Below are 25561 nucleotides of genomic sequence, written 5' to 3'. Positions count from 1 at the left end.
ATACTATGTTTCATTTGACCAAACTGCTTTGTACATACTGTATGAATCCACAACAAAAGATATATATTAAAATCTGAAAAAATGTACTCGCTGCTACATTATAAATAGAATATTAACAATTGCTTGAACAGCACATATGAAATGCAGCTCAAATTTGCAACTCTGTTACAAACACAGAAGAAAAATAATGAATTCGCTAAACTTGACCAGAAAAAAAAAATCTGACAGAAATGTAAATCAAACATCCAAGTGTTAAAAAAGCTTACTAAAATGACAGTTGGCTACAACCCATTTACAATATCTTAGTGTAGTGTTTGTTCCCCAAACCCTGAACTGCTTGGTAATTACATCATAATATCTATTACAACCATCTGCTCCCCTTTTGTAGCGTATGGTTAGGGCTGGTCCTCCTGATGTAGGGACTTTTCTTTTGAAGCTTTAAGTATCTGAAAAAATAAGGGGAAATCTCTATTAAAGGACCAACCAAAACACAACTTACTCTAAAACAAAATAAACAGAAAAAAATCTGAAACACTAAAAAATGCAACTTTGTATCAGTCTAGTTAATCTGAGCAAGCTGTCATTGGTAGGAGCTACCATAATGAATATATACAAAGTTGCTGTATAAGGTGGGAAATGTAAACTTTCAAATATTTATCTAAGCAGTAACTTTTTTTCTCAGCATATGGCACTTCATATACCTTGTAAAGAAACTCCAGGCCATGTCACAAATACCTTAAAATAATATTTGTTTATTTATTTATTTTTAGGTCAGGGACACGTAGAATTGGAAAAGAGGAGCCAGGGAATGAGGGAAGTTGTAAAGTGGAAACTTCTCTACAAAGAAGGGATTTCAGCAGTTGGTAAAATAAATGCAGGGTTATAAAAAATGCCAACAATACAAGACAAAAGCCAGGGGGAAACAACCCTTGGATATTTTAAACCTGAACATATACAAGAGGGATCAAAATCCATATACAAGGAGTAAAGGTAACCCAAAAAAACCTGAGCTATGTCTCCCTTAAAATATGTCTCCAACAAGTACCACTCAATCACAACTGCTGCAGTTTACATGCCTGTGTAAAACAGGATTAGCCAAAAAAATCCTGTCAGAAATATTTCAAGCTGGTCATATGACTTAAGTTTACAAAACCACAGACGAAAGCTGCAGTTAAAATAGCTTACTGAAGGAAAGTAATATTGGCAATAATTTTAGAAGTAAACTTAGAGAACTGGAAAACAATACATACAGGTACCTGAAGATGTGACTGCCTAGTATTATTTATGTTTCTGACAGGCCCTGAAATCAGGAAAAATCTTTTGACTTGCGTTCTAGCATATTCGAATCCCACACCCAATCACTGGCAATGCAAGAATGTTCCTCACAGCTAAATTTATCCTCTGAACTATGTTGTTTTCTTTCCAAAAGAGATAGGCTCCTGTGTTTCCCATAAAAATCAAACAAATGCTTCTAACCTGATCCAAATGGGTGCCACCCTCCTTCAAATGAAGTTGTATGAATTTATACTACCTGAGAACAAGGACTCCACAAAGACATTTCTGACTATCTTTTATGCTACTGGAAGTTATGTTTATGACATAAATAGATACATATCTCATATACGTAAAGAGTGCATATGTGCATATAGGTCTCATTCAGAAGAGAGTTCTTGACTGTCTCTAGTACAATGAACATTAATATTATTATTGCTGAAATAACAGGAAATACTAGCTTTGAATACATGATGAAACAAAATTACATAAACAAAGTAAACAAGACTTCTGACAACAATAATCCCCACACTGAATCCCCCAGCACAAATTAAAAAAACCCCAAACTTGGTAAATAGAATTTCATATTCTAAGAGGAAAATTTGAGAATAATGTTTTTATTCCTGGTCAATACTTTACTGATGTCCCTTGTCTTTTCTCAGTTTTCAGAGATGCTACTTGAATTCTACTTTATGTGTTGACAAGAAAGACATTGAGATGCTGGAGTGTGTCCAGAGAAAGGCATCGGAGCTGGGGAAGGGTGTGGAGCACAAGTCCTGTGAGGAGCGGCTGAGGGAGCTGGGGCTCCTGTGAGGAGTGGCTGAGGGGACACCTGATCGCTCTCTACAGCAGCCTGAAAGGAGGTTGCAGAGAGGTGGGGGTTGGTCTCTTCTCCCACGTAAAAAGCAAATGGCCTCAAGTTGTGCCAGAGAAGGTTTAGATTGAATATTAGGAAAAATTTATTCACTGAATGGGTTGTCAAACATGGGAACGGGCTACCCAAGGAGGTGGTTGAGCCACCTGGAGGCATTTAAAAGACCTGTAGATGTGTTGCTTAGGGACATAGTTTACTGGTGGACTTGGAGTGTTAGGTTTATAGTTGGACTTGATGATCTTGAGTGTCTTTTCCAACCTAAACAATTCTATGATTCTAGATTAAATATTTGAAAAGCCATCCATTACTGTACAATACAGTATTTTTGTGTGTGTGAAGGTATGAAATTAATTTGCTCCTGCAATACTGAGCCATAAATTACAGCACACAGTCACAGAAATATGGCCCACGAAATCAAAAATGAAACATTTCAAGTTGGTACTTGGATTCTGAATTTAGTTTTAAAACAGTGTATGTAAGTCAAGAGATTATCTCAATATCCTCATTGATACAACTGACACTGCAGTGTTATTATCTACTACTGAAATTTTGCAATAACCCTGTAAAGGCCTTTTTGTTATTTTACCTTTAGAACGCAACATTTTCTGAGAGAAAGCATCTTTTTTTTGTTCTACAGCTCCAACTTACAGCACGACAAACCAACTGAGCGCTACCTTTGCTGAACTTCTTGCCTACGCTTTCAAAGGTAACTACTGCTTGTTCCTACACCGATTACAAGTTTTGGTTAAAAGTATTTCATATTAATTACAAAACAAAACATTGTTAGATAAGGCATCTATTAATGAACACCTATGGCTTCAAACATTTCAACATACCATGTGGCTAGTCAGAAAGACCTCACAGGCAACACAGTTATGTGTTGATATCAGCATTTCAAATCACCCCAGTTAAGTTTCAGCATATAAATTAAAACCTGAACTAAATCACATCTCCAATCACAAAGGCCTCCTACAATTTTTCAGTTCTCTAACTACTTTTGGCATGCCCAAGACCAAAACACAAGTTTCCTTTCCCACAAGGAAAACCAAAACCTCAGAGAACTACCTGGGCACCACATCACTTAAGAGCTTCTATATATAGCAAAGATTAACTAACCCAGAAAGGTGCTCAGGCTGAACAGAACAAAACAGAAATATAATGCTCAGGGATCCTGGATTGCAGCTTCTGTGATTTACTGCTCAAAGATAGAGCTCAGTGTTTCACTGAACACAACTACTTTCTTACAAAGAACAAACTAGCAACTCGTAATGATTAACTCCAAAAAGCAGATGAAATGTAACAATATGCAGTCTTCAAAATTAGAAGCTATTTAGATACTCTAAAAATGGTTTGGGTGAACTCTATGACTACTGCTGTCAGGCAACAGATGGAGAGCTAGAAGTGCTCCTAGTCTTAAAATCAGTTATGTCAAGAAAAACGTGACAGCATGACAAAACAGTCACTTCCAGATCAGTGGCCAAAGAACATGCCACAGACTCCAACAGATCTGACTGATACAGAGAAGTGACAGTATCACCACCCATGATCACTTGGCTCTAGATAAAGAAATTACACACGTATTTTTGAGACCTGAATTTTTTATATTTCCCTTTACAGCAAAAGCATCCAGCTCCACCTGAAACCATTAAAAATGAAATTGTAAATTAAGAAGGCTCACAGTTTTATTTGGAATGCTTCCATATAACCCAGTAACTACTACCAGGATTTATGTAGTAAAAAATAGAAATTATTGCTTCAAAACCAGGAAGCAGCTTTAAATGACAACAATGGTATATCTTCACTCCTCTCCACACAATAATTTGTTGGCAAACTTTCAATGTAGCTAGAGATTCATTTTTGGGGGGATAAAAACAAGCACTTAAGATTAACTTACCCACTAGATCATCTTGTGAATAATCCTCAGCTTGGACAGGTATGTCTGTAAGTCAGAAGCATACAAACAATTCAACCTGGACAGTTTTTTAAGTATTTACAAAAAGCTTCATTTTTTCCCCCCTTATGCTCAAAGCAGTGACCTATCAAGACTGCTCTGTAGTACTATTTTTGCAGAACTAGGACATAAATTTCGACAGCTGAACCTTTCCACAGGAGAAACATTAAAACTTAAAGTAGACCAGTGAATAAATTGCAAGACGGCATATTTTCAAAAATGATACTTCAAAATTCTGAAACTATACATTGAGAAGCACAAATCTCCCAGAGTTTCACATGCTGCTCCAGTATGGGCTTAGAAAACATTAATTTACTTATGTTCCCAGCTGTAATTGTGAAATATTGAGCTTCAGAATTCTGTTCTTTTTAATTCCATATGTATATTTAATTCAGACATGTCACCAAGTGCTACTACTGCTAACAGACAGAAAGCTGCACATAGCTCCCTTTTTCATGCATGGAGGGAGTCAGGCTCACCAGAAAAGAATTCATAATAGCCACAATGGTGGCTGTAGACAAGAAGAAGAATCAAAGAGAGGGAAATATATTCTCTGACTTGGGAAGTCCAGAAGTGAAACTCTTAAACTTGGGGAGACATTCCACTTTATTTCTTACATATCTTCCCTGAGCATGCACTACTGACTGGCTGGTGGGAAACAGAGCATAGCCAAGAAAGCTTCAGCTTCACATGACAGAACATGGCCATTTTGGTTGCTATAAGTTTTTCTGAATTGGGAGCACTCCCAGCTTCTAAAACTGAAGAGTGTTCTGTAAGCCATTAAAATATTGTCATTAAAAAGCCCAAAATGCTAGATTCCAACAACACAGTTATATTTGTCCTTAGAAGTTAAAAGCCACAGAAAAAGTTATGAATGTATTTTTACTGCAGCCCAGAACTCTGCTCTATGATATTTATTACTCTCAATTTTTTTATTTTTATTTTTTTTAAGTAGCAAGCTTATGCAAAATATAATATACAAACCTGATTCCTCTGGTTCAGTGGCCACAACATCTTCTGTATGCTTACTTTCTACTGTTACAAAGAAAATAAGTGTTGCAAGTGACAATATGTTCACAATTTTGCTTTTACTCCCCACCAAACACCCAAACAAATTAGTGTCAAACAAAAAAGAAGACTTAAACTGCAGAACAACCAGCTAGGTTAACTTAAGAGTAGAAGAATGGTACTGCATGAATGTGTTTCACATCCAAAAGTTTAGCTCCTTTGTTGTTGACTTCCAACGCTATTATGTGTGTTCTCCCCGTTCCCCCCTCCATGATTTTGGTTACAACTGTTATTTGTGTGAAAAGTTTGTTTTCCCATATAATTATATCAGAACATATTTTTCAAGTGGAAAAACCTAAATAAATATAGCATCACATCCAACAAAGTCTGCTCAGACTAAAATGTTTATATCACTTTGTTCTAGCTGACTGAATCAATACCATGTTTGAAAAAAAATCTTGATCAATAATATTTTCAACTTCTTAGAAGAAATCTTCATGACATCTGACCCAGTACTTATTTAAAAGTACCTTACACCAGCACAACAAACAAAAATTTATAACTTAATTTCTTACATTACTACTCAACAAGATTAACATACTCCATTCTTCAAATGGAAGTTTTAAGTACTTCATAAGAATGTCATGAAGTTCAATAAGGCCAAGTGCAATTCCTGCACATGGGTCAGGGCAATCCCCAATACCAGTAAAGACTTGGGGATGAAGGGATCAAGAGGAGCCCAGTGAAGGAGGACTTAGGTATCCTGGTGGATGAAAAGCTGAATATGAGCCAGCACTGTGCGCTGGCAGCCCAGAAAGCCAACTGTATCCTGGGCTGTATCCAGAGAAGTGTGGCCAGAGGATTCTCCGTATGCTCTGCTCTTGTGAGACCCCACCTGCAGTACTGTGTCCAGCTGTGGAGCCCCCAGCATAAGAAGGACATGGACCTGTTGGAGCAAGTCCAGAGGAGGCCACGAAGATGCTCAGAGGGCTGGAGCACCTCTGCTGTGGGGACAGGCTGAGAGAGTTGGGCTTGTTCAGCCTGGAGAAGAGAAGGCTCCAGGGAAACTTCACTGGAGCCTTTCAGTATATAAAGGGGGCTTAGTAAGAAAGATGCAAAGGGACTTTTTACCAAGGCCTGTAGCGACAGGACAGGGGGCAATGGTTTTTAAGTAAGAGAGGGTAGACCTAGATTGGATGATGTGGTGGCAAGACACTGGAACAAGCTGTCCAGAGCAGTTATGGGTGTCCCATCACTGGAAGTGTTCAAAGTCAGGTTGGATGGGGCTTTGCGAAAGCTGGTCTAGTGAAATGACCTGCTCATGGCAGGGGAGTTGGACCACATGATCTTTAAAGATACCTTCCAACCCAAACCATTCTGTTGTTCTATATAGCACAATTCTTTGCTTCATTTTTTGTGTGCTTGTTTTTTATTTATATTAATGAATAGAAATGGAAGAAAAAAATGTTTTCTTTCACAAACTACAAACACTCATACCTGTTAGCTCTTTATCAACATCAAAGTCTTCAATAATTTCACCTATAAAAGAAAGCATAAAGCGAAAAAAGTATATTCATCAGGTTTCAAAATGCATATATTTCACCAAAACACTTTAATATCATAATTACAAATATATATACCTGGCTCCGTGACTTCATTCAGCTCCTCCACAAGGTCCTCAACAGCTGAGAAAATATTCAATTCAGAGTAATGAAGCTAAGCCCTCAACTAAAGAAACTTGTACAACACAGAAAAACAGAGCTAGCACAGAGTCATGTATAGCATAAATTGCTATAAACAAACAGGCATTTTGAGGGGAAAAAAAAAAAAACTAACAGAAATTACTCCTTGAATTTTCTTCCCTGTTTCACTAAAGAACTGCTGTACTTTTTAGGTAAATATTTCGAAATTGTACTTTCTGAACAAATGTTGTTTGGATGAAGACACAGTAACTTTAAAAAATGAAATTTTAAAGACAATCCTTAATCTTTCTAAGTCTTATTAGTACTTCCACTTTCATCTTCTGCAGCATCACCTCCATCTGCTAGACATATTAAAATAAAATAAAACCCCCCTGTAAACTTCTAGGGTTTTTTGGTTTGTTTGTTTTTTTAGATAAACATGCAATCCATTGATCGGTCCTACTTTCCTCCCTGAAGGACAAGAAAGGTCAATTAAAGTATGGATTCCATGGAAAAATAATTTTTATTTTCTTTGAATACACCTGACTGTCCTCTTAAGCTTACGATCACAACGGTGACAAAACAGATACTTACAATTTATTTACTAGAGAATTTCTTGGCTTCATCCTAAACAACTGTGTCCTTTTCACTCAGCTGTCTGAGATGAGTCTCAAAAGAGCTGGTATTTCAGGACACCAAAGTATACAGGACTCAGAGACTGGGTTGCACTCAAAGTTTTAGTTGCTTCTGCTAAGTAGACAAAGTCACTAACAAGAAGTATGCACCAGAGCAGAGCTAACACTGACAGCCTGTCAGTTCTGAGTGACCTCAAGCACTGGCTACAAGGTTATGAGCAAGGCTTGTGGCAGGCAGCAAGTTCAATGTCTGTGTTGAACTACTGTTCCAGATGTCCACAAAAAGCCTCACATGCCCCACTTTGTGTCACTTCAGACCTTACAGTTGAATCCACGAGGACGGTATGTTAAAAGAAATCGTCTCAGTTCATAGTCAAAACATAATTTTATCACTACACAGACCGTAATAACTGCACCTTTGCCATAATTGGCAACATGTCGTGATTTGTATGCTCCTCTTACTAAAATATTTCTCTGATTGTGAATTAACTATGTTCCAGTAACACTTATTTTAGTATTTCTACTTTAATTATGTATGAAAAAAAGATGTTCTAATGTGCTCCATATATAAAAATATATATACGCATGGGGGGATGTGTACAGAGTGTACAGACACCCCACCCATACACATACACACACATATATGTATGTATATACCTGTATCTTGAGTCTCAGTCCGCTTTTCATGTTTTGGTTCTGAAAGAAAAGTAAAATAAAGTTCCTGGGTGGTTGATATGCACAGAATATCCTGAAAATTTGGTTGTTAAGCATCCAGATAATTTCTTTACTGATAAATGCAAAGCTCTCAAAGACTTTCTCTAGTTTCGAAGCCTGGATAGATGAACCCGTACTGGGGCTTGTAGTAGAAATTCTACACATAAACCAAGTAACAAGTGTGAACATAATGCTGAAATTTGAAGTGCCTGTATTTCAAGTCACGTCATCAATCCATTTACACATTTCATTGTGGGAAAATACACCCATTTCAACTAAAGAATTATTAGCATTAGCAAAAACTAGAGAAGGTATGAAGAAAAGGTTCCTTTCAGTACGCTAGACACACAAGGCGGGTGCAGCCTACCAGAGGACTTCAGTTTCTTCCAACACCATGCAAGGCAGAAGTGATTACAAAAACAGCAATCCTATTAGAGTTGGTTGCTGATCTGAATTAAGAACCAAGTCATACAAAGCAATAGTCAGTATAGAAATTGAACTGTTTTGGCCAACAATTACCTTGGCACTGCAATCTCAGTTTTCTGAGAACTCTAGGGAGCACCAGAACTGGAGAAAATATTACATCAGAAGGTCTGCCAGAAGAGGGCAAACACATCTGAAAGAAATAGAGAAAGTATATTGCTTCTAGGACAGAGAAGTTCATACTTCTGCTGATTTCTCAGATATTTGCATCTGCAGGTTTAATCTTCTGGTGGATGCGAGCTGCAGTTTTGGAGCTAATGTCAAAAACTTTCACATATGAGAAAGAATTTCAGAACTCCCTGATGGCATCCATACCTTCTCTGACTTTAGAAAACAGGTGCTAAAAACTCTCTTCTCAAGAAAAAGAGCAAATCCGTTTCATTTTCGATCCAACCTTCCACATCAGAAGGTACAAGAAAGATGGGCCAGGAGACAACAGGGATGAAAACCGGGTACTACTATGGTGCCCGGCACACATCCATGAACACTTACAAAGCCTCGTGCCCTGAAACTGGATAGACTGAACTCATAAGGAAAAAGTGGTGTCACTGAAAAATGGCCTCCTATCTCCCAAGACATCCATGGTTGGCTGGTTAGTGCAAACTTGAAAGGACTAACAACGTAAGATGAGCTCATAGGAGTGTGATTAGGCAATGTTCCCCAGTGGTATGTCTCATCTTTTCTAAGGATCCTGATCCGATTATTTGCTCTCGGTTATTTCTGAGACACTGATGGCTGTCTAGCTATAAAGGTGCCTGTACACAAGTCTGCCCTTGGAACAAACAGTGAAATTCCAAACAACTTTGTAACTTCATGTAACTTCCAAAACTGGGGAGGGGAGTGGGATTTAAAAAAAATAAATAAAAACTGAATTAAAAAAAAAGTAATCAAATCTTGCAAATGTCAAAACTACTCAATGCCTCACCTGACTGGTCTTCTACACTACTCTGGGCTGGAGCGCTCGAACGAAATTCTTCTAAAAAGTACAAAGGAATCATTGTGCTTTCTCTCATAACCAGAATGTCCTGAAGTAAGAACTTGTAAGCAAGGCCATAAGATGAACTTTTATCACGAGAAAAGCAGTTGGTCATGAATTATATGTTGAAGGCTTAATTTGCTGCATAAAAAAGCCTGGTAATTTAGTAGCCAATAATAATTTTTTGATAATCCCTCCTACCTAGGAATTTCCTTTTGAGAAAAAGCATGGAACTTCCTATTCTCTTTATCAGCCCAATTAGAGGATTTGGAACACAAAAGAAAGAGTAGAAAAAAACCAAATATGGTTTATCTGACTGTTTAAAACTCTCAGTGCAGCACACAGCCGCAATCACACTTGAAACCACTGCTTGCCAATGAACATGAACTACTCTCAAACTAAGAGCAATTCATTGTTATTGTGCCAGGGCCAGAAGAGACTGGAGAATATGAAATGGATTTGGAACTGATTCTATGGAAAACTGATGTAAATTACTTTGGAAACCTCCATGATCAACTTATCCAAAAGCAGGTATAGATGACTCTTCCCCAAGGGCAGGGATGGTGGAAGTGTTCTCTGTTCATGTCACCACTACATACGAAGGAGCATGAAAAGTAAAGATTAAAAGTTGCACTTCCTCATATCTATGTGTGAGAAGCAAGAGGAGTGACTCTTGATTAGGAACTGATTTAAAATAATTATATCCTAGAAAGCAGGCTAAAGGAAATTAGGCCAGGGAAAAAGCTAGGTCTCTTGCTTTTCTGTCCTATTGATGCCAAGACATTTTCTCAAGGACAACATAACTGAGGCAAGTAATTCTTTTCTGCAGACTTAGAAAGACTTGAACTAAGGGCTGAATACACCTCTGGGCTACTTAAAGTCCTTCAATGAGATTTTGACTTCCAGCCCAAAGGTGGATGTCAAGTGTTTCCCACCTGAAGACAAAGAATGAACCTCAATGTTTTCTGTCTCAAATATTTTGACGTTAAGAATTTCTGTCCTTTGCTCAGGTTACATAAACATGGACAATAAACAAGAGGGCTTCAAAGAGACACTTAACTTTTCTGAAGTATGGTTACGAAGGATCTCACACAAGGAATCACAACCACATACCTTTGTGTCAAGACCATGCCCGCTAATCTTCCCATTTACATTTTGATTTGGTCTCAGCAATCATTAGCAAATCATTAACTAAATCAAACTAAAACAGGGTAATCTCCAAAGAACTGGTAGTTACAGACAAAAGGAAGAAGGTTAACGCTGAGCTATACAGATGCAATGAATCACAGCTAACTTGGCCAGGGTTTCATAAAAAAGAAAAGAGCATGCAAAGTCTTCAACATTATTATGCCACATAAGCACAAATTATGACAAAGGGGACCAATATGGGAATATAACCTCTACACATACCCTACACTTGTTCAAATGTTTGAGACTGACTGATTGCTTACATGCATAGGTTGGTTGAACATAAAAAAACACAACATCACACAACACCCAAAAAAAAAAAGCCCCAAAACACCAAAAAAAAACCCAAAACAAAAAACTCCATCCAACACCCCCCCAAAAAAAACCCACAAAGCCCTTAACTGAGAACTCACAAAGTAATGTGACAGAATGGAAAACGTTAATACAAAGTAATTTCACTTGCATGTTAGTGAAAGACTTTGATACTGTAATTTCACTAAATATAGCAGTTGTCATACCATGGTCTTCATTATAATCCTCATGCACACTATCCTCTGTTTAAAGAAAGAAAAAATAAATATCAAATTTAATGAAATTTTAATACAATAAATATACACAAGTAATACAGTGTCAAGTTTATTCAGGCCAGAAGACTATATTCAGAACTATAGTATTTTATACTATATTGAAGTTAATAAGAGTTCAACAAAGGTGAAGGTTTCTAAAAGATCCTGTGAGAAGAACTGGGTAAATTTCTGGCATCACAAGATACACTTAAAGATAAAGCACTATCAGTAGGCTTATACAGTTCATTAAATCACTTACAAATTAGGTACAATTCAGAATGAAAATACACATAAATCATTTCAACATACAGCAAACTTCTACAGTGGAATTTGGGAATCTGCTTGTTATGGCTTGCTTGCTTTAAAAAAAAAAAAAAGTTACTTTCTTTTTCCTGACAGTTATCACACTAACGTCAACATCTTTGGCAAATTTAGATTACTTTTTATCCACAGAAACATTTCTACACAACCTAATATACAAACAGCCATTCTCCTGGATCTTTTAACCCTCAAAACATTGTTTTGTCCATTTGGCTGACATTAAAGGGAAGTAGTATTCATGTAGGCCTTTGTATTTTTTCAGAACAAAAATAAAATAAAATAAAATAAGGATGTAATAACTTACTAAGGAACTCATACTACCTATAAGCTCCAGTGTTATCAGGGGTTTTGTGTCTTGTTTGGGGCCTAAACTCAATGAAAGTTCAATAAAAAGGAATAAGACTTTGACCTCTACCTGTGTAATGTTCAACAGCATCTTCCAGCATTAGCTCAGAGTCACCTTAAATAAAAATATTTAGTACTTTAAATTCTAATCAAACTTTCATGCAACAGCTAAATAACACAACAGAAGTCAAAAAGGTCACATAGTTATCTTGAGAATAACAGAAGTAAATATACTGAGTTAATACTACCATGTTTTATTTTAAAGTAACAGCTGGGTTATAAAACACATCCAGGAGCTATATGGTAACACACAATATACTAAGGTCACGCATAATTGTATTTAGGCTTAAAATTAGGAATCTAAGTATGTCTTGGACAATCAATTGATAAGATTGGAAGGCTCCTGACAGAACAAGATATTTATGTAAGTATTTGTGCACTGGATTCATGGAGTGTTGTGTTCACAACTGTAATGGTAACATAGCTGCAAAAAGCTGTTTGAAACTCCTTGAAAAACTGTTTGAAAATATAACTGTGACTAAACAGTCCATTCACGACACATTACTTCAAAGCATAGTTAAAAAAGAAGTGTAAGTGATTATATTATAATCTGAAGTCATGAAAATTTACAAACCTGGAGCATCTGGATCACTTACTGTCTTTTCCACATCCACATCATATTCATACAAAACTGTAAATTAGGTAAGAAAAAAAAAATTAATTAAAATATGAAATATTTTTAATACACGATTATTTTAACTTGTATCCATAAACTGTCTGTCATTAGCTAAATGTAGCTCCCTAGTTGAAAACTGACAAACTTAAAGCTTACAGACACTTGCAATTTGATACACAGCAATCTAATGGGAGGTGTTGGGCCACCCTCTCTCTAGTCCTCTGTTATACCCTCAGTATGAAAACGAGATCCATTTTGTAATATTTCTTCTAAATGAATAACAAAATCATCTCCCATTATCGAAGTTCTAAAGCAGCTTCTTCACTAATGTGCAGAAGGACCACTGGTGATGATCTACAGAATACAAGGCAAGAGCCAGAAATCAGACTTTGAAAAATATGTACATTCACTTCTGGCACCACAGACGTACAGCAATTTACTGGGTTTTTTTCATTGCATAGCTAAGTATGTGGATGATCTTCCTCTGTGACTACAATTCTTTGCCGCTATTAATATACTCAGTATGATACATCTGATAACACATGGTACTGAAGGTAAAGTAACTATCCTTTTCCTTCGCAGCTTGGATTCTGAATCAGTGACTGGAAAGCAGCAAAATCCCATAAAGATAGCAATATGCAGTTGTAGATTAATTAAACAAATAAAATTATTTTTCATATTTGTCATATTTGGTATCAACCAAGACTGAAAAGCCCAGAACTAACACAGAGCCAAAGATAAGAAGCCTAGTCCAAACAGAAATCAATGTCTAATGCAAATGGAAGATGCTGACTGCACTATAAAGAAGCGTTATTAGGACCCAGAAGAAATTACTTATCAGAGAGCAGGGAAAATGTATTATCCACCTAACATTTCTTCATAATGGGAAAGATGAGCTAATGCCTCTCTGTCTGGTATCGCACACAATATGAAGATGACTATAAGCTAACTGGGTTAGTCCAGCAAATATTCAAAAACTTGTAAAGATGAATTTGGGTGTGCAGAAAGGAGAGTATTGTCCGTGGTGCTGACTCACTTTCTGATAGGACAATTAGCCATAAAAGAAACAGTCCTGAAAGAAAGGTTACAAACTTCATGCTCCTGAAAGGTGACTGATTCTAGAGCCCAAACATATACAACAGCCAGAAACACACAGAAAAGTAAAAATGAAGTTTTTGCACAGTTTCCAAACCTATTATCCCTTCTTTTTAAGGATCAGTTGCAATAGCAAACATGATATTTTTACTCCAAATGAGACAACTGTATCTAAGACAACCAAGAACAGTGATTTGGAGAGGAAAAAAAAGTTGAAAATTATATATCACTAAAATAGTCTATAATATTTCGTATTTTGCTTTCCTACATATTTTGCATATTTGTACATTTAGGCAGAAAACAAGTATTACCGAGTTTGGAAAAACATAATTATACCTGGAGCTTCATATGGTTCAGGCTCCGTTGTTCCAAGATCATCTGCCGTAAGAACAGCATCTGAGAAAAAAACATTTATTTAAAAATTTTAGATTTTTTAAATCAATACACGATATTACCAACCCTATCACAGAACATTATATAAGAACAGAGTAAAATTTCTAAGTAGAAATTTTAAGGAAATTTCTTCTAATGACAGCAAGATATGCACATTAATTGAAAAAATTAAGTTTATAATTTTATTCTTATACATAATACTGAGAATGTGTATACACACATAAACTCTATACACATTTGCTCGAAGATGACTAACCACAGAGATTTCTGTGCAAATGTAAAGAAAGCAGAATATGTTCACTTTGCCTTCTTAACAGTAATTTTAAAGATTTTAAATAACTGCAATTTTAATATCTCTTCTATTTCCCTACTTTAACTTACACTGTCTATTAATAGAAGAAATACAGAAACAAGGAGGTATAGTAGACTTAGACTGAAAAGAATTACTTCAGTTGTGATGAAAGAATCTCAGTGTACTTCCAGCAATCAAAACTTTGAGGTAACATGAGTTTTTCAAAAAGGGGTATTAAGGTACATGTAACATTTTCAATACTAGAGATAAAAAGCATTCAGAAATACTTTTCATGAAGTTGGATTTAGGTCATATGATTCTGCTTTCATATTTTTATTACAAACTATTTTCATCATCCTGTCAATGCCTCAAGGCAGCAGAAGATGAGACTCTTCTTTATATGATATGTTCTCAGCAGGACTTGCAATACAGTTTATCTACAAATGTTCTCTTATAGAGCCACATTAGAAGGAAATTAGAGTGAGGAGTTTGTCTACAAAAGCTGTGCTAATAAACTCTTAAAATTTAGTTTGATAAACTAGGAAGTCTAGAAGCAGACTCCATAGAGATATTGTAAAAGTCCGTTTACCGGGGGCAGACGCGCATAGCTGGAGCACAGGTTAATTTAGTTGAAAGCCAGTATTGCAGTAAGTAAACAGTAATACATAGCTACCTGGATTCTAAAACACATGGCATTAAAATATCCCACTTTGATTTAAAACCATATTTATTTGCTCAATAATACTTGCTGTGATTGGTATTTGCTAATTTTCTACTGCAAGTAGAAATTAAGGGTCAAGCTTTTCATGAGACAAATTTCCATTTGTCTGTTCTTAGTTTAGGTAAAATTTAATTTTAAGTATATTCAGTCATCCAGATACCTTTCTGAACTGAGACTAGTGTCTCAGACGCTTCTGGCATTTCATTCTCTAATTCTCTGAGCAAGTCATCTGTTGTAGGAGCTTCAAAAGTTTGTCCATGTACTTCATCCTTCACTTCCCACTGGTCATTTAGATTTTCATCTACATCTTCATGTGTCTCTCCTAATCAATAGTACAGATTGTTAGAAAATACATCACTTCAGTAAGTTCTATTACCAGCAAATATTCAGACTTTAGCACATCTTTCTTGGTTTTCAACTAGCTCCCAAAGGGGACAGGGACAGATGACTTGTCTGCACCTGACAGCAGTATAAATTCAAAGTATCTACACCAACTTGCCAGTGCCTTCTTTACTCATGGAGAAAACCACAGCCAAAGGCACCTGTTTACTCATCCTTGCACTCTACACAGTATTTTGAGCAAGTTATTGTCAACTGACTCATTTGAGCTACGGTTCCCAAACACCTCTGGGTAAGAGGCCACAGTTTTAGGATTTGGTGACTGAACTTTTTGAATTTTTTTGAACATGACAATTCAGCCAACTAGAATGTTTTGTGCAGGCAATAGTACTTTAAGTGCATACCAAAACAAGATTCCAAGACTTGTCTAGCCTTTGACAGTATTTATAAATTCTCCAGTGCTTTCTAAGTGTTAATGCATTACCAGGCTGGGAATGGAGAGCTTCATCAAGAACAGGCTGAATTTCCTCTTCCAATTCAATGGCAATATCCTTGTGCTCTAAAAGGATTATAAATTGCATTGAAGGTAAGTGCAAAAGGAAAAGTCTAAACATTAGCTCAAGGCCTGCAGCTCTTAGTGGCCTCCATAAAGTTCTTATTTCATTCCATAAAGTTCTGTAGAGATTGAGTTGGTGAACCCCTGCAACTCACGCAATTACAAAAATAATTTGGTTTTGCTTACTCTCCAGTATGGAAAGTATTGCATCAGTCACACATCAGATTCATTCTGAGGATGAACTGGAAGAATTTATCTAAGCTGGATTTTCTGCATGTATCTTTTTCTCAGTGGCAGTAACATTAACAACTTCAGATAACTATTCAAACCAAGAATTCTCTTCTAAGTAATTATTTCACTAATGCTTCCATCCCTTACTTACAATTTAGGCAGCAGCACTAGCATGTCGTATTTGACACAAAATCTCACATGCAGAAGTGGGGTTTTGCTGGCTTTATAAACACGGAAAATAGATACTAACATTACAATAGCAAGGTCTTCCCTGGCAATTCACAGCAGAATAAATCACAAACTGATTTCAGGGACACATGATTGTCTTCTAACATACCAGCCCAGGACATAACAAGAATTTATATGAAGTGTTTCCTTCATATAAATCTCGTGAAACAACACTGAGAAACTCAACAGCACAAGTCAAATTACAGCTGCATTTTTCAAATAAAGATCTAGAATGGTACCAGAAGGTACCATGGGGGGAGGTGGGAAGGGGTGTGTGGAAGAAAAAAAAGAAATGACATCTTAAATTAATGTATTTTATAAATGATAACTTAAAATCAATGCAAGTATTTTCAAACTAATTCTATACTCCATTTTGTTGACCATATGGTCCACATGTGTGGGTTATTGTGTTAGGTTCACGTTAACACCTAGTAGGACAAGCCTCTTCAAGGGACAGGAAAAAAAAAAAAGTACTCTCTGAATAACAGTAAAATGCAAATCACATATCTGAAATCTGACATGTAAAAATATTTTTTCTTAAATTCCTCTTGAAGCTAATACATTTTTCTAATACTTATGGGGCTTTTTAAATGTTTAAATGATTTCCAACACTAGAAGCTGTATCTATTATATTTATGACATATTTGTTTTAGCAGAAAAATAATGTTCAATTTAACTTATAACGTTGATTATTGGGTGTTTTTTGGTGTGGGTGGCTTTTTTTTTTAATTCTTTTTTTTGGGGTGGTGGAGGGGTGGGGAGTGGGCAGTGTGGTGTGGTTGGGTTTTTGTGGAGAATCTGCTGTTATTCTGACTGGATATACTGTTGCACATGTATCAAACCCACAACTGTACATCAGCAGAAAGTTATTCTGATGGGATATGGTTCCAGTGGTAAGCATGAGAGCTGACAAGAATGCCTTCTATACATTTAGACTACAAACATTTAATGGGCATTAATTTACATAAAGTTAACCACAGTGATTCCCGTTAAATAAACTATAGGGGATAAGCAACACAAAGTCATAATAGATTGAAGAAACAGAATTGTAATTCAAAAGAAGCATCACTTCTTTTGTTTCACCTATGGTTTACTAAAGGTCTTACCTGATTCGACATACGACTTCTCAGCAGGCTGGATGGTCTCCTCAGACTCTGGTGATGTGGGCTGTGCTGGGACAGATCTTTCTTTAAGGCCTGCATTTTTCAGTTATAAAGTTAACTTCATGCTCTTTTTGACCTGATTCAATTCTAAACTAAGAAAGCTGTTTAATTAAAATTAACTGATCAAGTCTCCAAAATGTATTCCAACAATCACAATTACAGTGCTTTCCTGATATACAGTGCTATATACGAAGACTAAGGTATATTCAGATAGTAAACAAACATATTTTAAAAGACAAACATACAATGAGAAGGAAAAAGGGACAGAAATTTAAGCACTTGCCTTTATTTCAAAGTAACTAAACAAGTGACTATGCTATTCTCAATGTCTATTCAGCATCCAGAAGAAAAATGGGCAGCAGATTTTTTTCACTGTTTGTCAGAAAGTACTTCATATGATCAATTAGATTTTATTAAGAACTAATTTGAACCTTATAATGTGCTGCTCAGAATGGGAAGAGATATTCTGAATTCATATGTTAAATCTTAGATGATATGATGAAGAGAACTGCAGTTTCTTCAAAATATGTTAATCTCATCCCCCAGGTTTTTTTTGACAACTAAATGACTACAGAAAAAGTATGACTGAAAGTTTCACCATTAAGATGCTTACTATCTATATCACAGTCTTTCTAGATCAAAACACAACTAAAAGAAAGCAACCAATAACAGCAACGATCGACACCAGAGTAAGAGATAAAGATAATTCATAGCCTTGAAAGATTATGCCACACTTCAAGACACCATATCCTCAAGGAAGAATGTATTGCTATTAGCCTAATCCTCCTCTCAACTATCCTTCAGAAAGGCTTCAAACAGGACTTACAAGCAGTTCAGACCAGGTATAAGAAAACACTTCCGCTCACACACACCCTGCCATGAGGACAATCAAGTCAGTGGAAAAGGCTGCCCAGAGAGGTTGTGCATTCCCATCCTTGGAGGTTTTAAAGGCCACAGTGGATAACAGCCAGCACAACCTGGTCATACCTCTGAGACAACCCTATTTTGAGCAGGATGTTGGAATAAGGATCTCCTGAACTCCCTTCTAAACAGAATTCTCCTTTAATCCAATGTCATTTTTGCTAGGTTCATATTTAAGCATGAGTTCTAAGGTCAATTAAGATAAATAATTCCTAAACACACACACATTGCCCAAAACAAACTAGTTCTCAAGAGCTGTATGCACAGAAATCAGCAGAAGAAGGATATTTAAGAAAGTAGAGGCTACACTGTAATTAATGCTTCTGGATTTCTAATAAACTTTAAAAGTAACTAAGTGGGATAATGTATTATATTTCAAGTCAAAAAAATGTTGGGTTTTTTTTAACTATTTACTAGGTTTCTACTGGACTCAAATATATCTCAATACAAACAGGATTAGTACACCTCAAAACAACATTGTGTGAACTAGACATTTTATTATTTTACGCATTGTGAGAAAAACACATTTTTTCCATTACCCTATACAAGTAATGGGAACAGGAAAAAACAGAATTAATCCTATTTACACATTATTATATTATTTAAATTAGGCTATATCTAAGTGTGCTATAACTAGGAGTCCACTACTAAGGACTCAAGATCAGAAGCTGGAGGAAAAAAGCAAAATTTACACTTCATTTTTTGCCAATTTTCTTCTGTGTCACTAGAAGAAAACACTGAAATATTCAAAAATATTAAGACTTACAATCATTGTTTGCTGCAGTAATATTAATGGCTACAAGGGTAAGAAGTTACTTTATTCTACAATCACCTTAAACTATGTATGGAGATAAAACCAGTTTACTTAAATTAGCCACTGTCTCACACTAAAGAATCTGGAAGCATAGAAACTGCCACCCTGTTTTCACAAATTCAGTTCACTTCCCTTACACATACACCTCATTTAAGTAAGTTCTCATATGCTCCGATAACCCACACCTCCAATTCCAGACAACCACTTGCTCTGCTTCATGAACAATAAATGGATTCAAAGTATTTCAAGAGATGGCCGTTATTTCCCAGTGTCATGGTTTAACTAAAACCGGCACACACAGCAAACAAGCACTTGGGATGTGTAAAAGGAAAGAAGTGACTAACAAGAGTATTTCTTTGTTTTGCTTGAACATTTCTCAACTTCGCTTTCAGGTTTTCTATACCCATCTATCATGTTAATCACCGATTCCTGTTCAAGCCTGTTGAGTATGTAGTATATCAAGTCGTTCACTTTTTGCAAGGTAAGGTTTTCTCTCATCTTTTTCTCAAAGTTAAGTTGCACTCAGTTTTTCCTCGTGTGATGAACTCCCTGAGCTTATGCGTTAACTTGTCATGTTAAGCTGAATGACAGTATTTCATAGACACACAAGAGCACAACAGATCTCTGGGGCAAAAAGATTTTATTGTTTGCCGATCTGCATAGCTTGGAGTGCTGCTCAATTAAAACCTTCTTTGGAAAAAAAAAAAAAAACACACCACAACATGTTTTTCAGAACCAGATAAACTTTGGGTCATAGATACAGTAATATGTTAATGAGAAAGGCAACTCATTCCAAATTTCACTCCCAGACAGTTATAACTTGTGTCACATTAGGGGAGAAAATAAAGTGACGTGCACTGTACCAATGTGCCACCATTCTTGAGAAGTGTGATTTGACTGCTCCTCTACCAAATATGTATCTTAATGCCCATTAGAGCAAAGTTGAATAAGCACATCTATCATCACTGAAACCTAAAAGACAATGCTCATTATGCAAGGGCATTTATTAGATCTTCATTCTGTCCATTTTTTGCTAAGCACTATGATGTTTATAACACATCTCTCTATCTTCCTTCTTCACACATATATAAATATTTAGAAAATAGCTCGTTATATCATCTCAGTTAGTTAGTACAGCCAGATTCTTAGGCTACTGCACTATTTTCTGTGGCCGTCATCTGAACTATTTTTCATAAGTTCCCTCTAACAAAAAACAGTTTAAAAAAATCAGATTATATCTTACCCTATTACCACGTCATAGCTCTAGGGATCAAAGCATCTTACACAGACGTATATGTGCTGTATGGAAAGTCTGGGATAAATGTACTGCCAACTGTTATACACAAAAGCTAAGCAAAACAAGGAAAAGAATCAATCTTCACGTCTTTAATCTTACACCCACATGCATATACTCATGCTAAATTTCACTCCTTATTTTTGTTTTCTTTAAAACTATACTGCAGTATTAAAATAATATTCAACTTTCATTACAAATTTTGTTCTAAATCTTTTTATTGTGCAATCAATATTTCAACATACTAAGTGACATTATTTGTCCTGTAAAATTATAAAATATTGCTTCTCCATATGAGCTTGAAAGCAAGTTTAGAGTTAATAACATACTGAAACATGTCTGCAGAAATGTTTTGTTACTTTATTCTAATGAGACTGCTGAATAAATCATTCCTCAGTGCTAAAAATACAGAAGCCAGAAGAGCGAACTAACACAGAAGCTTGCTTACAGAAGTTACCACATACTTCAAAGGTGTGGTTTGAATAATAGTTGCAAAAATACATAAGCTGTTCTCTAATCAAGTTCAAAGAGAATACAGTAGTAATAGCATATCACTTCCTAGCATGTGACTAGAACCCAACAATACCCATCAATGATGAAACAGTTGGCCTAATTTTCAGAAGTATTCATTTCCAGAAGCTTGGACAACTCAAAAACCACAGTAAACCGAAAAGTGACAATTAATCAAGTTTTCAGACCTAAAGATAGCTAAGAAAGACAGGACAGAAGAAAAGCAGAACATATTGGCACAGGATCAATAAACAAGTGTTGCAACACTTTGGCTGAGCATACGCTCATGTCTCATAAATGTAACACTGAAGTTGGTTTGAGTGTGTGTGCATAAAATAGTTTTTGCAGTCTACTTGCAGGGAGCAATTTACATTTATTTGCTAAGTTCCCATGACAGTAATTTCCATGAATTCTCCTCTTGGTGGTTTTTGTGAGACAAATATTTTTTGCAATTTTCCACTATATGTGCCCAGATAATCCTCTTAATATTGCTTTTAAACTTGCATTTGATATACAACATTACACTTTCATCTCCACATCAACAAAACAGCACTTTAATACTGTACTATTAAAATAGTAGTAAATGAATTAAACAATTCCCACCAGATTTAGAGTATATTGGCATCCATTTAGCATTTCCGTTTTCACTACGCCTTGTTAGCTAGGCATATTAACATATGTACATTATTGAGTTTCACAGCTTTGTGTTTACAATGCCAGCACACGCTTAACAGTTTTCAAAAAATGATTATATAGAGCCTTTGTTCACACGTATTTCCATAAAACATTATCTTCCTATTGCCATATTTACCACATTCATACAAATATGCTGACTTTCTCACTCTTGAGATCTGTTCCTCATTAGCACAACCAGAACTCTGTTTATTTCTTTTCCTTCTTGTCTTCCTTGGATGGGTTTTTAACTATCTTTTTTGTTTCTTTGTCTTTTCCCACCTGAATAGTACCATCCTTGTCACTGGCTGATTTTTTTGTATTCTCCTTGGATTTTACATTTTTGTCTAGGCCTTTTTCCTTTTCCTTTCCTCTGTCTCTTTTAGCCTTGTCAGAATCTTTCTTTAATTTATTCACATCAACAGCTTTCTTGTCCTTTCGATCAGTAGCATCTTTTCCTTTCCTGGCTTTCTTTTTTTCTTCATCTTTGATTTCTTCCTTCTTGGATTCCTGCTTCTCCTTTAATTTCTTGAGTGGTTCTTTAATTGCTTCTTTTACTTTTTCATTTTTCATTTAAAAAACAGGAGATGTTCAATAAGAGAACTGGTCTTAGATCAGAAAACATAAGCAACCATCTAGAAGCTTTGATTGAATTCTTAATGTTTGTTAGATGACAATTTAGACTTGTATAAGTAACCACTTAATTTTTAAGCCATTTAAAACAGGTTAGTTTTGACTTTTAGCAATCTCTCACACCATGCAGCCAGCCAATAACCTCACCTTATTGCAACTGCATCCGAATAAAGCATTAATCTAGTGACAACCATACCTCTGTTACGTTACTGTTAGCTAACTTCCGCAGAATGCTAAAACCAGTTTTGTCTGTGAGCATGAAAATCACAGTCAATTTTGAATCTTTGACAATGATAGGATCATTGTAGGATCTAAAAATGTTAAGGGCATCATGAAAAGTTTTTTTTTTTCCCCCCCACAATTTTCTCAGCTTCCTAAAACTACAAATGAAAGTGCTGTAGCAACACATACGTATACTATAATATTTTACTGACATTGTTACCTCAGATTATGCCTAGATTTTAAAAATGTGTCTTAGGTATGTATTTTACAAAACCAAGAAATAAGTACACAATAATTAAGGAGAAACAGCAATGTCCTGAGGAATTAAATCAACACCAAAAAGGTTAACTTGGTTTGACTACATTCACTGAAATCAAAGTAACATTTGTAAATTAATTCTTACATCTTTGCTTTTCCATATTTAGTGTTATTAGTAATACTTTTTTGTTTGTTTTAATTTTGGAGTTATATTTCTTGTGCTTATTTTCTCTATTTCAATTCACATTTGGCTCTAACGTGGTATCTAGATAATATATCAGAAATACAGTCAGAATAGCACCTGTGACATCTAAATGTTCAATATTTACTTCCACTTTGCCCACAGTTTCAAAAATTGTCAGTACCAGCAGCATTCTCCAGAATAAAAAACTTTTAAGTCAAAAACTAGATTTTTTTTTTTATGTCAAATCTCTGTAGGCAGCATTTGTATTTAACTTTAAAATGAATACTCCCAAATTATTAAAAAACAATAAAGATTTTAGATATAAAATACAACAGCTCTTTTTTTTATTCAGACTTTTGAAACAAACAGCTGTCTGTTGATAAAAAGCAGGCAAGTAAGATTTCTCCTGTAACATCTGCCTCTAACTGACGTGTAATATTTCTGCAAGTGAACAATTCAATCACACAGCTCAGCCTAAAAGGAGTAACACCACAGTTCCTTCCAGCTGGTTTTTGGCATAAAGCATTTGAAATATATGATACCATTTCTTCATTTTCAAATCAAACATTCAAAAATAAACCAAAACTCAGGAATATATTGTTAAATGATATTTATTACAATCTTGGAAACACACAATTTGCAACCTAGCCATACCAAGCACAATATGGAACAAATGCTAAAAATTTCAACTTGCATGCAGAATGCTAAGAAAATTTACATTCATATGAGCCCCTGAGTTTCCCTTAGCAAATGTACTTTTTTCCTAATGAGGCTTTGTACTACAAACAGCATGCATGCATTTTTCATATACTGCTAGAAAAAACACATTGAAGTCTAAGTGTCTTTAATGCAATGAAGAGACTCTTCTTTACATAGCACCATGCTGTGTGGAGGTAACTAAGCACATCTAAAGAGTTAAGCATTTGAAGTAGATCTGGTAGTCTGGTGTTTTGCTTAGGCTAATTAGCTTTTTTTTTTTTTTAAACTCTCTCTGTTGCACTGAACACATTTAGATTATTCTGTCCTGTTCATACAGCGATGTAATGATAAATAAATATATGGTTGCAAGTTATCCTACTTTAAAGCTTTTGGAAAATTTATAAATATCATGACTGCAATGAATCTTGCAAATAATATTGAAGAGAAAGTTACTGAACGTTACATAGGTTTCTCCTCCCATAAATGGTTTCATTATTCCTTTTTTATGTACAGACTTAAGCAGAAATGAAGGTGCTCAAGTCCAACTACAATACAGTAATAGTAACATGAATTCATGTAAGATAATGAAAGGATTTCACACAGAGAAAAACTTGCATATACATCAGAACTCTTCTTTTAAACATGCAGAATATGAAGTTAACTATTTATAATCCAAACAAGACAACTGTTGCAAAAAAAATTTGCACAAAAAAATACAATCGCTAGTTAGGAAAGCACTCACATTGCCACTAAATTACAATCAGTAGTGGAAAAAAAAATACTGAAAAATAGGGAGGATGATAATTTGCTGCACCATTAGACAACAATTCGCCAACACAGCCAGTATTAGTAACCATTATTATAACCTGCAATTGGTATTTGCAACACGCATGCATTTCAGACATAACTATTGGCACAAAGTTCCACAAGAAAAAGAACATCAGAAATACCTTTAACTTTAGTTTTTTTCTTGGCTACCCCTCCTGGCTCCTCACCTGATTTGTTGCAAAATGGAAATAGGTTATGATCATATCTGTGATGTTAACAAACATGACACAAAATTTTGCCATCTACCATGCCATGTAAAAAGTTACCTTTACATAGCACACTGCAATGCCATCGAGAGATAACCAAATGGTAACTCATTAAGAACAAAGCATCTTCAGTAGCAAGACTACCACAAGTACCATAATAGAAGACTAATTAATCCAAGAAAAGTACCACGTTACCAGATGCACACTACTTGAGCTGCTTCTTTTTTGAGCTAGCTCAGTTCTCTTTGGACAGCACGATGCCACGTAATTATGACCAATATAGCAGGTGATTTCTCTGCTAGGTATTGTGCCAGTTCTCTCTCAAACACACTAAATTCTATTTCTATAGAATTTTATAAATATTTAATTAAAATATTAACTCAAAACATCTTCAAGTACCTACGCACTATAGATTATATAAATTGAGTATTTTCTTTAAATGAATTATCTGTACTACTTTACTCAATAGAAAATACTTGTATTGTTCATATTCCAAAAAGCAGTCACCATTTTATTTCAATTAAAATACCTAGTGCTATACTTAACACCCTTTAAGACTTTTATTAAAAAAAATAAACCTTCTTAACCAAATTCACGTGCTGCCCTCTTTC

General features: G+C 35.5%; 1 protein-coding gene across 1 annotated transcript in view; it reads right to left on the bottom strand.

Moving 5' to 3' along the window:
- The window catches only part of ASPH (aspartate beta-hydroxylase), a 97018-nt gene that overhangs the window by 52957 nt on the left and 18500 nt on the right, over positions 1-25561 (bottom strand). Inside the window, exons 4-15 of the mRNA XM_010158735.1 lie at positions 17653-17742; positions 16016-16090; positions 15353-15514; positions 14123-14182; positions 12650-12706; positions 12086-12130; positions 11302-11337; positions 8080-8118; positions 6746-6790; positions 6603-6644; positions 5082-5132; positions 4041-4085 (exon numbers count right to left, since the gene is read on the bottom strand). Coding sequence (XP_010157037.1) covers positions 4041-4085; positions 5082-5132; positions 6603-6644; positions 6746-6790; positions 8080-8118; positions 11302-11337; positions 12086-12130; positions 12650-12706; positions 14123-14182; positions 15353-15514; positions 16016-16090; positions 17653-17742 — 747 coding nt within the window. The remainder of the gene's footprint in view (positions 1-4040; positions 4086-5081; positions 5133-6602; positions 6645-6745; positions 6791-8079; positions 8119-11301; positions 11338-12085; positions 12131-12649; positions 12707-14122; positions 14183-15352; positions 15515-16015; positions 16091-17652; positions 17743-25561) is intronic.

The sequence above is a fragment of the Eurypyga helias genome, unplaced genomic scaffold, assembly GCF_000690775.1.
Source record: "Eurypyga helias isolate BGI_N326 unplaced genomic scaffold, ASM69077v1 scaffold689, whole genome shotgun sequence".
NCBI classification, from domain to species: Eukaryota; Metazoa; Chordata; class Aves; order Eurypygiformes; family Eurypygidae; genus Eurypyga; species Eurypyga helias.
The sequence above is the reverse complement of the archived record's forward strand: the minus strand, read 5'-3'. Positions and strand labels throughout refer to the sequence as shown.